General features: G+C 46.6%; 1 protein-coding gene across 3 annotated transcripts in view; it reads right to left on the bottom strand.

The window, feature by feature from the left end:
- The window catches only part of RNF185 (ring finger protein 185), a 32735-nt gene that overhangs the window by 6612 nt on the left and 9464 nt on the right, over window positions 1-16659 (bottom strand). For 2 of the 3 annotated variants that reach the window (XM_036353702.1, XM_036353699.1), the window contains exons 2-4: window positions 4318-4545; window positions 2013-2031; window positions 1028-1140 (exon numbers count right to left, since the gene is read on the bottom strand). In XM_036353702.1, the coding sequence (XP_036209595.1) occupies window positions 1028-1140; window positions 2013-2031; window positions 4318-4493 (308 nt within the window). In that variant the 5' untranslated portion in view covers window positions 4494-4545. Of the gene's footprint in view, window positions 1-1027; window positions 1141-2012; window positions 2032-4317; window positions 4546-7910; window positions 8097-16659 lie in introns of all 3 variants that reach the window. The other variant, XM_036353701.1, reaches the window with a different exon arrangement.

The raw sequence follows: 16659 nt of genomic DNA on the forward strand, positions 1-16659 counted from the left end.
GTGGCCTGTCAGCAGAGAGGGCTGAGACTCATGGTCTCTCTGACCCGCCCATTAACTCCAGCTTCACCACCCACTCCTCTTGGGTATGTCCTCTATCTTGTCTCTGGGCCCCAGCCTCTTCCATCACGCGTCCCACAAATACCGGACTGAGGACTTGCTACCCATCAAGCACAGGTAGGTTGTTACCAATACTAAGGCTGAAGACAGACCCTACTCTTGAGGTGTTCATGGTTTAACGGGGGCTACCACCAATCACAATACAGTGTGGGAGGGACTTCTTTATAGAGGTATGAACCAAATGGGGTGGGAGCATGGGTGAGAGCAGCTAATGTGGGGAATAAGTGCCATTTCAAGGAGGAAGTAGCTTTAGGGCTGCTCATTCCAGATGGGCAGAAGTTTAAGGAGGAGGAGGGGTGGAACTGGGGCAGGCAGAAGAGGCAAAGGGACAACAAATACAAAGGCTCATGAACGTGAAAGGGTAGACCCTTTAAGAGAAGTCCAATGTGTCTGGCCACTGGGTGTGCTGGGGAGTTTAGGGGTGTGTGTGTGTGTGTGTACGCGCCACATCACAAAGGGCTCTCAGTACTTGTGTCTGGAGAATGCCAGACCCACCCACACCTTCATTTCCAGAAATTTCAACTCCACAAGCCTCCCAGACCCCCGTCCCTTCCTCCCCCCATATTTTATACGGCACTGCTACAGCAAGCCACCTCTCTGCAGACTCCTGTTGGGACCTTGCTTCCCAGGCTGCTCCTTCACAGCACTTTGCACACTTGCAACTGTGATGTCTTGTGCACCGAGTACATCGCCTGCCCCTGACAGACGCTCAGTGGATATCTGTACTATAGCTCAGCAAGTGGCAACCTGGCTCCCTTCCCCTCCTGGCTAACTTCCATCTGGACTCCAACTGCCTCAGAACTGAGGGTCTGCGAGCACTAAGTAAAGCGAGGGGTGAGTCGGTGCTGAATGGAAGTGAATTCATGTCCAAAGGGGAAGATTGGGTGTGAGAGGTGCTCCGAGGCCTCACCTGGGGTCCTGCTGCCCAGTGCTGCCCCGGCCGTAGAGGGGGATGACCTTGTCTCGGCTGATCCCAGCTTTGCAAACTGGACACACCTGTCTGTTAGGTCTGGTCTCCAACCACTGCAAGCAGGAGAGAAAAATGCGTTCTATAAATGTGAATCTAGGACTTCAGAGCCAAGGAAAAGGCAGTGTTTAATGGTTTTATATCTTATCTCCTTTATCTTACTGTCAAAAGCCCCAAAACTTATGTATACTGTGCTCTTTATAAATTTATAGCAGACACGTTTCACCAGGTTCCACTGGGATCAGAATGCACAACCTGAACTTAGCAGGTAAGTTTCCCCTACCTTCTCCCATCCAGATGCTGAGGCTCTAACTTCTGGAACTTCTGTTCTCCCCCCACGTTCCTAAGCCCCCTACTAGTGTGGGGCTCCACTGACAACCACCGTGGAGGCAGCCAGCTTGCAGGGCTTACTCATAGGCCGTTGTGAATGCCAGGCCTGGGTCTTGGTGAATACTTACTACCTGGTTTTCATAATAACCTAAAGCTGGGAAAATAGACGTTCCTGTCACAATAGCTCTCTGTTGAGACCAAAATGTTTTCCCCTTCCTAACATTTTCAAGACCTTTAAGAGTAGGGGGAAGGTTGATATGATAGGAGACACTTTCTAGAGGCACAATCTCAAAAATAAAAAATTAACATATTATCAAATCCAACCCCATTTTCAGTTGAGGAATTGAGGCCCCGAGAGGCAGTGGCCTGCGAAGGCCACAAAAGCCACTGGCAGCAGTCAGGGCCATCCCGGGCACCACACTGATCCGTTTCCTCAAGTGCCTGTCAGCGGGCAGGTGGGTAATGGGGGCTGAGGGAAGCGAGCCAATGAGCCCACAAGCAGGGGAGATTGCAGTTTCTGACGGCAGTCTCCTGAGACCAGGAGTGTCTTGTGCAACCATAGGTGATGAAAGACAGCGTAAAATGAAATGCACCTTACCTGATGTAAACACGGCCAACTGTCAGAGTCCCCAGGGCAACCAGCCATCAAGGAGAAAAGAGAGGGAGAGGAAAATAAATGTTCTCATTAGCAGAAACATCGGGGCAGGAGCAGAACACGGGAAAACTGGGAGAAGTGTGGAGCACGGCCAGCCCACTGAGCAGGGGAATCGCTGGAGCCAGAAATTAGAAGAGGGGCTACAAACACGGAAAAATGAGGCCATGGAGGCAAGACGCCGCCTCCACCCCGGGACCCCACTACTTGTGAAGACGCCCACGGTCAGACCATCCCAGACCCAACTTCTCTACAAGTAAAACTCTGAGGGGTTTCGGCCTCTAAAAGAATCCAATAAAAGCTAAGGAACCCAGGCCTGAGCAGTGTTGCTCAGTGGGTTGGAGCATCATCCCATATACCAAATGACTGCGGGTTTGACTCCTGGTTAGGGCGCACACCCAGGTTGCAAGTTCAAAACCTGGTCAGGGCATACAGGAGGCAACCGATCCGCTTCTCTCTCACAGTGATGTTTCTCTATCTCTCTCTCTTTCCCTTCCCCTCTCTCTAAAATTAATTAAAATATATATCTTTGGGTGAGGATTAAAAAAAGCTAGGTCCCTCTATGTAGAAAAATTCATAGGAACATTCTCATGCCCTCATTCACACATGTACACACGTAATATTTTGGACTCAATTTCAGCGGATTCATAGCTTCCTCAGACTCTAAAGGAACGTGTGGATCTAGATCCAGTTTAACAACACTTTCAGGCTGTCCTCAGCCTTGAGAGCTCGGCCGGCAGTAAGTAGCTTCAAGTTCAGGTCTACCGTTAAAAACATCTTTAAGTAACGAGAAGGGTGGGGCTACCTTCAGCTTAGTGAGCTACACTCCATAGGTTGTTGCCCAATCTCTCATTTTCCAAATGAGGAAACCAGGCTCAGAAATATTAAATGACTTGAGTATAGCACCAGGGCTAAAAAATAAGTTCCTGACTTCCAGTTTACTGTCCCTCTATCACCCAGCCCTAAGTGCAAAAAGACCCCCCAAAAACTGACATTTACAGAATTGAAGGAAAAGTCCCTCTAACTCCGGATTATTAACTTTTATTTCTCTCTTGATTCACTCATTCAAGTAACAAATGTCAATTGCATACCTACTATGTGTCAGGACAGTGGAAAATATGGATATGATTTCTGCTTCTCAAATACCACGTTTCTTTACCTGAGTAAAATTTAAACTCAGAGGACAATTCCTTTCCCAATTCCTGAACCACAGTTTAGCCTCACAATCCAGATACACAATCTCCCTGGACATAACAGACACCTGACATCTGTCTTCAACATTAATCTTGCATTGTCACTCCAAACTGGGCCTGAGACACCCTAAATCACGGCAGATCTCCACTGGCAACTTCCCACAAAGGCTGTGGGGGAGGTGGAGGTAACTTCTCCTCAGGGGAAAATGAAAGAGTATAACAATGATGATGATCACTCCCATTTATAAAGCAACTACTGTGTGCCAGCCTGTGGCTGAATAGCTTTGCATTTGTTCCTATCACTAGATGGTCACACTAACCTTTGAGGAAGTGCAATTATTTCCATTTTACAGATAAGGAAACTGAGGCACAGAGAGGGCAGCAGATCTGTTCAGAGACAAACCACTCCAATGAGAAGCACCTGTTTCATTTTAGAGTCTGTGCTCTTTCTAATGATACCCGGCTTAATTCTTAAGATCTAAACATTTACCCAGATTCTCAGAGCCAAGAGGGGCTTCTGTAACCATCGAGGCTGGAACGGACACTGACTCTGCCACTTCATTTTGATAAGCTACGCAAAATACAGTAACAATTATTAGGATCCCAGCTCACACACAATATTTACTCTGTGCTATGTGTTCTTCTAAGCCTTTGACATATTTCACATCATCTAACGCTCACAACCCTATAAAATGAGGCAGTGTGCAAGTACCCTGCCCAAGGTCATCCCATAGGAAAGTGGAAGAGTCGGGATTCATAGCCAGGCAGCCTGGCTCCACAGTCCTTGCTCAACACCATTGCACTACCCTGCCTCTTGGCTAACAAGCAAGCAGCAAGCAGTAAGTGCTCACTAAATGGGGAGCTGTTACTTTAGAGATGGGGATACGGAGCCCAGGGTGGGGACTGGGTTGGCCCCCGAGCTGGGATGAGAACCCAGGTTGCCTGTCTTTGGACCCGAGTATGGCAGGACCCGAAGTGTGTGGGAACCTTCCCCAGCTCTGTCCAGGGCTATGAGCTTTCTGAAACCAGCAGTGTGCGCTCTGGGAGGGGGCACTGACCAGAAGAGGTGGCCGCATAGGCTGATGACGGCATCCTTGGCTGTGTCCAGGCAGATGTTGCACTCAAAGGTGCTGTCCTGCCCTCCGCTTTCGCCAGCACCATTGCTGCTGCCGCTGGGTCCCCCCGCACTGGAGTTCTCGGGGGACGCAGAGGCTGAGGGCCCCTTGCTTGCCATCCTTGGCTTGGCTGTCAGCAAACTCTTGAGTGAAGACGCTCCCAGGAAAGTCCTGAAAGGCAGAGAGCCTGGGATTGCCCATTTCTGCAGCTCACCCCCTCACCTCCATGCCAACCCCCCCCATCTTCTCTCAGTTCCAGATGTTCAGATTAGGACTGAACCCCGGAGGTGACTTCCCAGGAGCTGCAGAGAATGATAGTCGTGGGGCATTACCCAGACAGCAAGGACTCAGAAACTTTCAATGAACACGGCCCAGAATTTACCACACAAACCGCACAATACAGAGCAGCTTCCGATGACTCCACAGGACTGGACCTCCCTGTCCCTACATTCTCCCAGGATAACGCCCGGCTGATAAAGACATGCTCAGTCTAACTGAACATTCGCAGGCTGTCCCCTAACTTTGGATAGCCTCTATATTGGCAGGGGAGTCTGCTCAGGCCAGGAGGATGGTGACTGGCATATGCCAGAATATGAAGAAAACCCTGTAACTCTGAGAGGTGAGGAAGTGAGGAAGGACCTGGAAGGTCATCTGGTCCAATGCCTTCCACACTGCCATCTCTGTAGTCCGCCTTCTGCCAGGTTAGAATATCACCTACTTATTTTATCTAAATCTACCAACTCAATACCTTTAAAGAGGAGGTTTATGACACTGCGGAAAATAGAAAACCAGTACTGCTTACCATAGGGATAAATAAATATAAGTATAATGAAGGGAAATCTTTTAACCTCATACCACCGAAAACCATTTGGCACACTCACACCATGCTTTGGGCAAACCTGGTCCAATCTTTTTAGGAAATTGTGGCTTGAGAATTCTCAGCAAACTGATTAGTGTGGAGCTGAGACTGGGACTCATGACACCCAGTTTGACCTCAAACCACTGTGCCACCACAGACCACGCTGGCCACCAAATTCTAGGAGAAAGCGACCACGTTCATCACCTCTTCCAAATCAAAGACCCTGCCAGGAATTGAACAAGAAGGACGATAAGGCCAACACCAAAGGATCCTCAGACATTCTGGGTGCAGATGGTGAAGAACCTCATCGGCCACCCTCACCACCTCAGAAATTCCAAGCAGGAAAGGCTAGCTGGCCAGCACAGTCGGAGAACCGGAGGTTGGATGCTGGTTCCAGGGGATGGGTGGTTTGGGGAACCTCCCTTCTCTCTGGGCCACAGTTTTCTCATCTGTAAATGGAGGCACCCTTTCCAGCCCCGAAACTGTACTGCGAAGGGTCCTCTTACCCACTCTCTGCAAGCAGACAGCCCGCCCCAATCCGAGACTCACCACTGGAGCACCAGAAGGCCACCCCGATTTCAGCTCCCAAAGTGTGAGAAGGCAAGGACCGAGAAGCCACCGTCCTCAGACCCAGCAGCTTCCGCACACCACCACCCAGGACTCTGCACTCACGAGTCTCCCTCCCCACGACAGCAGCTCAGTGACTTGAGCTCGGAGAGGAACCGGCTCACCGCCACTTTTCACTCAGTTTCATCATTTTACGTGAGGTCCCAGAGGGCAGCTCGCTGGCTGCCGGCAGCCCAGTGCCTGCTGGCCGTGGCTCCAAGACCTTCCTCACGATCGGTGCTTCCCCTCCTCACACAGAATGAAGCCTGCGTGTGGGGACCACATCATGGCCTTTGTCATTCTAGCTCAACCACCCAACACATGTGTTTCTTTAAAAACAAACAAACACAAACTTTTAAAATGAGAGATTTTTTTTGCCCTAGCTGGTTTGGCTCAGTGGATAGAGCCTTGGCCTGCGGACTGAAGGGTCCCGGGTTCAATTCCGGTTAAGGGCACATGCCCGGTTTGTGGGCTCAACCCCCAGTAGGGGGGCATGCAGGAGGCAGCCAATCTATAATTCTCTCTCATCATTGATGTTTCTATCTCTCTCTTCCTCTCCCTTCCTTTCTGAAATAAAAAAAAAAAAAAATTTTTAAAAATAAATAACATGAAGGATTTTGAGTGTACATATGCAGAAAGATAACCATAAAGTCAAGTTCATGGACCAATCTTAAATGACAGTCTTCTTAAATGATGCAATAAGAAGTACACAGCTCCAACAATGACGCATTCTTGTCTTCAAAAAGGAAACAGAGTTTAATCGAATCTTTAAATGAATTACCCATTTACAGAAAATGTGGGGCATCGATGCATGTGTTCAACAAATCCAGGAGGAGGCAATCAGCAAATCCAGAATGCGGAACTTTTTACAGGGCAAATAGCCCAAGTTCTCCAGAAAACAAATCGCATGGGAGGGGTGTGGAGGTAGAGCAACTGACACTTGAGACATGCCACCCAGCAGCAGTGTGAGGGGCCACGGGAACCAAATCAAACAAACCACCGTAAAAAGGCATTTGTGAGGTGACTGACAAAAATTAGACTTAACCTGGATATTAGTTGATATTAAGAATTGTTCAATTTTGTTTAGTATGATAATTTTGTTTAGTATTGTGTAATGTTTCTGAAAAATTCTCATCTCTGGAAACATACTTAAGTATTAATGAAGAAATGATAAGATGTTTGAGATTTGCCTTAATCCAGGGGAAAAAGTGAAAGTGGAGAGAAAAGATTACATAAGAACAGGAAAATTGATGGTTGTTGGAGCTTGATGATGAATGGGGATTCACTTTTTAAATTTATTTTATTTTTTTAAAGTATATTTTTCTTTATTTCAAAATATATACAAATTGAAGCCCTGGCTGGGTGGCTCAGTTGGCTGGAGCACTATCCTGTAAACCAAAAGGTTGCAAGTTCAATTCCTGGTCAGGGCACATACCTAGGTTGTGGGTGTGATCCCCGGTCAGGACGTGTACGGGAGGCAACTGATCAAAGCTTCTCTTTCACACTGATATTTTTCTCTCTCTCTCTCATAACAATAAACATATCCTCCAGTGAGGATAAACAAATAAAAGGAAATTGTAAAATATGTGTATAATATTACACTTGCTACAACAAGAATGAATATAAATATTAGTAAATGTCTTGTCTTTATTTTTTCATGAATTCTTTCTCTTCAATCCCTTCACACACACCCCCCACAGCTGGCAGCCTGCTCTCTATCTATGAGTCTGCCTATTTTGCTTGTTAGTTCAGTTTGTTCATTAGATTGCAATATGAGTGAAATAACAGTGAATGTCTGTGGAGAACATAACAAACTGTGAACAGGGATTATCTCATACCTGTGGGGGTTTAGAGGTAGTGACTTACACTTTATAAGTCCTCCCCATTTATAAAACTGATATTTTTACATGCATTAATTTTGAAGTCAGACAAAGAGCACATGTTTTTAAATTTTTCCCAATATTCCAGTTTTCCCCAATCTGAAAAGCTCTGACTTCAAGTCCTGGCTCCACCACTGACTAGCCATGTGGCTCAGGGTTGATACCTTGATGGCTTCAATTGTTTTTCTCACCTGAAAAGTGAGGTGTCATGCCTCCTACGAGACTGCTAAGGTGGCCCTCGATAGCACAGTGACTTGAAGTGCCCACGAAGGCAGGAGGGCTGTTGCTGCTGGGGAGATACACGTACACGCCACTTACTCTGGTCCACTGCCCTCTCCATTCCCTGGGCCCAGCCAAGCTCTGCATGGTGCGTGCTGCTACACATACGGAGACAATCGGGGTTAAGGCAGATATCAGGTGGGAATGGTCAGGGGACAGTAACAGGTCAGCCCAGAGACTGCAGGGAGGCCAGGCACTGGGACAGGCCTGCACGTCCCAACTCTAGGCAGCTCGCATCACTCTCATTCAAATTCTCAGTAGACTGATCACGTGGACTAGGTTCTAGAGTCTCATCCTGGGAGGCACTCAGATATTTGCTGAGTGGGTACAGGCATGCATGACTGGTCTTGGTCAACTCCCAGGCCAGCTGCTCACCATCCCTGGAGCGTCCTCTCCTCACCTCCTCCCTACCCTAAAGCACAGGACCCTCACCTTAAAGCCTTCCCTGGGACTGTCCATGGAGCACCTGTGAAGCCACAAAATGTGGCCACAGTCCCTTGGGCCCAGCAGGACTAGGACAGTGGCTCACAGAATGGAGGGCCCTGGTTGGCGCAGGAACCGGACAGAACACAAGGGAAGCAGGCCTGGAGCAGGCCTGGGCTGCCATCCCACTCAAACTCCTTCCTGGTTCCTGTAGAGCCTAAGGCCTTGGACCTGACCACACAGCAACCCTGTTGTGCTGGTTCTGTGCCCCGGTCCCAACCATGACTATTCTTCACTCCTGATTTGAATCCACTTTCTAGTTTTAAAAACACATTCACACCTATTTCTGACCTTCACTCCATTTTACAGAGGAGGACATCAGCCGGAAGGTTAGAGGATTTGCCCAAGGCCAGGCCATCATACAGTGCCAAATTCAGACTTTCCAGCATGATAGCAGCACTCTTTTCACTCTTACATGTTCCCCCTTTAATAGCTTTACAAAATTAAATACCTGCTTTTTGTTTTCCCTCGAATTCATTGTGCAATGCAAATCACTCATCCACTTATGTATTCTACCAACAGAACTCTAGTACCAACTACATTCAAGGCCAGAGGTCGAGCGGGGTGGGGGTGGGGGGTGGGGTGAGAGGGGGTCACAAAGAAGAACAAGGCCAAGTTGAAGCTCTGAAAGCCAGAACAGGAGTAAAGGAAGATACAGGGATAATTACAAGAATCCTTACCAGGGGGCTCCATTAAACTTGCCTATTTTTCCTAAATAAGGCACCTTTGCAGAGCTCTGGTTCCTAGATCCCCTCGGGGGTTTAACTAGAATCTGGACTGGATAGGGCCCAATAACCTGTGTCCCCCACCTTCCACTCCAGATGTTCCCTTGACGAAGAGTTTTAGAAATCCAGCTCTCAAACAGGGGATAGAACTAGCAAAAGCAAAAGCAATCCAGCATAGCACCGAGTATGGGAGGGGCGGTAACCTCAGGGCCTGTCCTTCAGAATACATGACCCCTAACTACAGACCTTGGGGACCATGAAGAGGTCAGATAAACTTGGGAGGTGAGGGACCAGTCTGCTGAGACCTCACACCACCCAGCACCTACCTAGTCCGTCCAGGGCAGAGGTGAACAACAAGGTCACACCTCGCTTTGAAAAACATTCCTAACTTTGAGATGGCCAGGGTGGCACATGTGGTACAGGACGAAGGCAGGTCTGCAAGGCTTCATGATCCCTCAGGAATTCGGAGCCTGGAAGCTAACGCGGACCAGCGGACTGACCCAGCATCCTCACTCCCATTACCTTCCCAGAGCTGGCCCGGCCCACTTCACAGGAACTGGGAGAGGGAGAGAAGGGAAGCGATGCCCATCCCTGCAGGAACCACTGGGGAACTCAACCTGGTGAAGCCATCTTCAGGCTCTAAGTGTACTGCAGACATTTACCATCTGCCTTCTGTCTCTTTAAGAATTCCTGGGTCAGGGTGTACAGAGGCATCTAGAAATGATAATCCCAGTTAGGAAGCTTACAAATTTGGGTGATAAACAACTGGCATGATCTGAGAGGGGACCCAGCAGAGGTCTCGTCCTGCTGGGCATGCGCTTGTCCGTACCTGCCAAGAACCGTGGCGCGCCTGAGCCTGCCTGCGCTGGTCACTAGGCGGCTGCTGGCCCCCGTGGAGCAGAGCCGGGACCTGCATTCCGAGAATGTCTGCATCACACTCACAGGGCTGCGGTGGGAAGTGAGCTCAGTAAGCCGATCGGAACTTGGAAGACACAGAAATGAGGCTCAAAACGTTAGAGTCTAGAGCAGCCGTGGGCAAACTACGGCCCGCGGGCCGGGTCCGGCCCGTTTGAAATGAATACAACTAAAAAAAAAAAAAAGACCGTACCCTTTTATGTAATGGTGTTTACTTTGAATGTATATTAGTTCACACAAACACTCCTTCCATGCTTTTGTTCCGGCAAAGGGACAGACCCAAAGACTGAGAAACAGCAATCAGGCTATCAATCCCCAGAAGGAAAGTAGGGGAGGGCGGGGGGAAGGGGAAGAGATCAACCGAAGGACTTGTATACATGTATATAAGGCAAACCAATGGACATGGACAACAGGGGGATGGGAGCATGAGTTTGTGTGTGGGGGGGAGGTTGGGGGTTAATGGGGGGAATGAGGACACATTTGTAATACCTTAACTAATAATAAAAAAAAAAAAAAAAAAAAAAAGAACCCATTGTGGCCCTCGAGTCAAAAAGTTTGCCCACCCCTGGTCTAGATGGAGTTTAGGTCAAAGCCGGCTCTGAGAGGCCTGGCCCGCAAATTTAGGACCACGGGCATGAATGGCCTTCCGGGTCCAGCAGGACAGAGCAGGCTCAAGGCCAGCACCTTTTCCTCGGGGCTGCACGGGCCCTTTCCTCTGTACTATCTCATCTCCCTGCTGTTCAACTAACCCCTCTCCTACCTTCCAAGATTTACTAAAGACCCGCCTGACCGGGCATTCAGGACACAGAGAGAAACGATTCAGTCTAAAGGGGGACATGAGGGGACATGGACACGTAAACCAACAAAGCAGCCCAGTGTGCTGGCCACTGACAGGTGTGTACAGAGTATGTGAAGGCCCGGCCTGCTGGGGAGGATGCAGACACAGCACACAGAACAAGTGGATAATTCACGGTGTCACGTTCGGTGCTGGGGCCCAGGGCACATAGAGAGGTGGTAGGACAGCAAGGGCCAGGACTCAGGCAGGAAGAAAGGCCCTGTGCGGCACAACCTTCCCATCTGGTGGGGGCTTGGGGTCAGCTGTGCCTTCTTTTTCACATTTTCTCCCACTATCTCTGAACCAAAAGGGTTTTTTGTTTGTTTTCTTTTAAGCGTCAATGCTTTCTCTTAAAGCCTATCAGGTCTGATGAGAAAGGGTGAAGTAGGATTTGAACTGCCCTGGCACAAGCACTTAAGGGTCATCTAAAGAAGCTGTCTTTTGTCATCCCTTATATCACTGTCTTACAATATTACTTTTTATTTGGGACTTTTGTTCCTGAAAACCAGCATGCCACAGGCCACAGAGGAATTTGATGGCTTTGCTTTCAGATCTCAGTTCTGCCACTCTGTGACTCAGGCAGTATCCTCCCCCTGAGCCTATGTTTAATTCACATCCCCCTTCACAGGAAGGGCTCTCCGGGGGTACATGGAGTGTAGTGTTTCATATTCCCCACAGAGCTATGCAATCAGCAGGTACTTGGTTACTCTGCTGAGTGGATGATTCACAACTTCCCTTTTTGAAGGAGTGTCGTTCCTTGAAGGCATAGTAGGTGAGACATCCGAATTGTGAATGAGGAAATCCAGAGTGGAACACACTTAGTCTGAGCTAGGCAAAGTCAGATTTTCCCCCGGAGGTGTTTCAGTCAGGAGGCACCTGCACCTGTTATGTTTATTACACTATGAACAGTATAAACTAACACTGCTCAGTTCATTACAGGAACTGTTTCACTTCACCTCTACAGCCCGCCTTTGAGGTAAACACCACCACAGTATCGTCAGCATCCCCTGGCTCGGAGTAGTTAGGTCACTGGCCCATGGACACAGAGCCAGTCAGAGGCAAAGCTTCCCAACTCCCAAGCCAGGGTGCTTAACAGACAGTGCCTGAGTGATCTGTTCATGTGTCTCTCTTCAAACCTGGACCCACCTTCCAGCTGCTTTACTCAACACAGGCCACGCACCTCACGAGCACCTCATAAATGTGTGTGGGTTGATGAATCTGATTCCCAGAAGTACTTAGAACCATACAACTCAATGTGAATCAATTTAGCCAACTAAGTCGTGGAAAATCAGTATCCGAAAAGAACAAGACACTCTTCAGTGATGTTTTTTCAGAACTGGAAATGTTACATAACTACTTTAGAAAAAAAAAATTCTTAAAGTATTGCCCCAAACTCTTAAACAAAGGAAAAGATGAGGGAAACCTGGCAACCAGAAAAAGGTTTGAGTTTTCCCAAACTGGTACCTACCTCTATTAGAAATAACATTAACACAGAGTATTAATTATTCACTAAATTCACTTATTCCAGTTAGATATCTCCTAGAGTCACAAACACAATGCCTGACAAAGTAAATATTTGACATCTGTATGCAAATGAATGATGGTGATTTGCCAATTTCAATTCAAACCAATATAACTGGTAAAATATTGTGTCAAAGAAAAGATCTTCGGACTGAAGAGATCTTGGTTAAGGGCTGTGAATCTCTAGTATCATACACTGAAAGGAACAATCTGGAACTAGAGGACCTAGTCTGACACTCAGCTCTGCTACTGGCTAAGCCAGGATCGTCACCTGCAAATGGGGTAACTGTGTCTGCCCTTGTTATGAGAAAAGCTTCAAAAGGAGAGGCTTGCTTTTGTTTCCATTCTCAGTAAATCCTTTTAAATTCAGATTCTGTAAAATCTCTTTAATTCAGATTTTATCTGAGATTGAGCTAAAGACCTGGAACATACTCTGACAGTAAAGTATAAAAAGAAAATGAATAGGGTCAACAAGATTTAACCAAGTAAGGAGAAAACTTCCTAAGAGTTGAATAATATCAGCATATCCTTGACAAAACAATGACCTCACTTCTCCTTCAACAGGACATCCTAAGGACCATCAGGGGAGCATATACCATAAGACAGACCAATCATGGTCAAAAATAATAAAACCAAAATGACACCATTTTGAATAATCTTTAATATTGAATTTTATAAATTAAAATCAGGCTGTGTCCAGATCCACCTGATATTAATTGTTAGTGCAGTCTGGAAAATATTTAAAGAATGCCAATGATGAAAATAAATCAGACAAGCTTCCCTGCCCTCAAGGATTCTAGTCAGAACTTAACTGCTATTTTTAAAAAAAGCACCTCACACTGAGAAATGGCTCTGCAGGGATGTTAAGAAAAAACAAGTAATTTTCCTGGGCTTTTGCCCAGGATCCACTCCCATAGTCAGAGAGCTGTCCATCTTTAAAACCTCCCGCCATGCCTACAGCAAGAGATGCTCTTGACAAACAACTGGGAGTGTGAATACTGAAGAGTCAGAGACTACACAGGAGTCAACGTGGTGACTGGTTCCAGGGTGGAATGGCCGGCTAATCCCCTAGGCCAGTGGTCGGCAAACTCATTAGCCAACAGAGCCAAATATCAACAATACAACGATTGAAATTTCTTTTGAGAGCCAAATTTTTTCAACTTAAACTATATAGGTAGGTACATTGTTATTAACTTAATTAGGGTACTCCTAAGGCTTAGGAAGAGACACACTCAAGGGGCCAAAGAGCCGCATGTGGCTCGCACAGTTTGCCGACCATGGCCCTAGGCCATTCCCAAAGAAACAAGCATGGCTGCTGCTTCTGATCTCCTGACTTGGGGCCTGGCTCGGGGCCCAGCATGGTGGCACAGGGAGGCATTCTGGTTCCAAAATGTGCAAGCTCTCCAAAAGAAGAAGGGCCAATAAGGTGTCCTCCCGGGTTTTAATGGGGACTTCATTAGTCATTGGCCATTAGCAAATGACCTCAATCTTCAGCCCCTCTCCCTTTCCTGGGGACGGTAGGATAGGTGGGACTGAAAGTTCCAACCCAGTAATCACACGGTTGGCTCCATGGGCAATCAGCTCACAGGAGCCTCCCGAAAGCCACCTCATTAACATAACAAAAGGCACTCCATCCATCCCCCTCCCCCCCCTTGGGAAATCCTAAGGGTTTGGGGGAGTTGTGAGCCAGAAATTGTGGTAAAGACAAACTGTCTTATATATCACAGTATCAAAGATACTATTAAAACAAAACAGGACAAAACAAAAAATGACCAGTGTTGGTAAGGAGGCGGAGAAATCGGTGCCCTTGTGCACTTTTGGTGGGAATGTAAATTTGTACTGCTGCTGTGAAACACAGTCTGGTGGTTCCTCAAAAAGTTAAATATTGAATTATCATATGATCCAGCAATTCTGCTTTTGGACATATATCCAAAAAGAATTGAAAGTGGGGCCTCAAAGAGATGCTTATGCACCCATGTTAATATCTGCATTATTCACAAGAGCTAAAATGTAGAAGCAACCCAAATGTTCATCACTGAAAGAATGGGTAAGCAAAATGTGGTATAAACATATATTTAAAAATATATTTAAAAAGTAATAATAACATAAAAATAAATAAAAATGCAAAAAACCATTCCCAGCTCCCAGGCCATACAAAAACAGACAGTGGGGGCCAAATTTGGACCATCGTCCATAGACTGCAAGCTCCTGCTCTAGGTCAGAATTTGCCAATGTCTACTTCAATTAAAAAAAACAAAACTGCTTCACATCAATTAAGTTTGGCAACACTAGATTAAACAAGGTTAAGCACATTTCTTTTTTTAAAATATATATTTTTTTATTGATTTCAGAGAGGAAGGGAGAGGGAGTGAGAAATAGAAACATCAATGATGAGAGGGAATCACTGATCAGTTGCCTCCTGCACACTTCATACTGCAGATCAAGCCCACAACCCGGGCATGTGCCCTGACCAGGAATTGAACTGTGATCTCCTGATTCATAGGTCGATGCCCAACCGCTGAGCTATGCCGGCTGAGCAAGGCACATTTCTTTATTGCAGGATGTTGCAGTGCCTTTAATGTGATACTACAGAATGAGAAACCACCAAAAGGGATGTGCTATGAAACTTTTCCCAAACTTATTATGACCATAAAACACTTTTTTCAGAGACATCTCTTCAGACTAGTGGCTTGAAAAAACACACTATGTAAATGCGAATTTGACACTTTTTTAAAAAAAAGAAATTTTCAGATTGAGAAGTTTTAAAAACACCACCACCAAGTTAAAATCATTTTACCCAGCATCTGGAAAATATCTGAATAAGCATTTCACAATTTTTTTTTTTTAACCCTAGGAAACACACACAAGGCAGGAAGATAAATACAGGGAGTCTTGGCTGAAACCCAACCTTTTGGGGGTGGAAAGCATGTCAGCAGAATTGGGTCATAATATGGAATCTTTGTTCCATAGGGCAATGTAAGCATTCTATCAGCTTTTGACAAAGCAACCTGCTTGGGGTTTTAGAAATCCCAAAATAAGACGCTTTGATGTTTGACTAGAAAACTAAAGCTACGCTAGAACTATCTGCAGATTACCCATACGTGAAGATGAACTGGCAAGTCAAGTCCATAAAAGGACTGCTTTAAATGTTACATGGAATGTTAGCTAACAGACTGCAAAAATCCTCTTGGAAGACTAACACCATCTATACAACACAGTGCTGGAGAGGCTTACACAGGGATTTATGTCCCAGGAAGAAAGACTGGCCTGAACAACCCCAAGGGACCCTTCTGTCTGAGACACCTCAATTCTGTGACTCGAAGAGTTTCCTGGCTTCTGATCAAATACAAATTCTTCAGAGGCATTTCCAAGGTGTTCTGAGAAAAAAAGCTACAAACCCATGGGGTGCGGACCCTGCTCGGTAATTCATTCAACAACCATTTTTAAGGAGCCCTTATCAGCTGAGCCATTCCAAAGTCCTTGAAATGGATGGTTCCCAGGAAAAGATTACATAAGATGCGTCACATTAAGGCTCACTGGCCTCAGTTGCACAAGATGTAGGCTGGAAGCGTCAAGAAGAGGGTGAAAAAAAGTCAGCCAGCACCAGAAGGATTCAAAATAACTACTCAGATTCAGACACTTTAGGGTTGGGATGAGGTACTGTGGATAGAGCTCAATGGATAGAGCATCGGCCTGTGGACTGACTAAGGGTCCCAGGTTGGGTTCCCATCAAGGGCACATGCCTGAGTTTCGGGCTTGAGGCAGCCGGTCAATGATTCTCTCTCATCATTGATGTTTCTCTCTCTCTCTCTCCCTCTCACTTCCTCTCTGAAATCAATAAAAATATATTTTTTTAAATAATAATAAAATAAATAAAGTTGGAAAGGGCTGCCATTTGACACCTGTATCCCTCCTTCAACGGGGAGTTCACTACCTTTGGAGGCAATTCCATTCCTGGTCACCTCTGACCAGCATTAAGTTCTTCTATTAGATGGAAATCTTGGCTTCCTGTAGAATCCACCTATTGGTCCTAGTTCGGCCCCTTTCAAATCCGAAGATGATGTGGAAACCCTCTTTACCGTAACAACTGTTGTCAGTTATTAGAAGACAGTTCCCTCCCATTGCTCTCTTTTCTGGGATAAACATCCCAATTCCTTCAAAGAGCCTGGACAGGCTAGGGCT

This window comes from Myotis myotis, unplaced genomic scaffold, assembly GCF_014108235.1.
Source record: "Myotis myotis isolate mMyoMyo1 unplaced genomic scaffold, mMyoMyo1.p scaffold_m19_p_20, whole genome shotgun sequence".
NCBI classification, from domain to species: Eukaryota; Metazoa; Chordata; class Mammalia; order Chiroptera; family Vespertilionidae; genus Myotis; species Myotis myotis.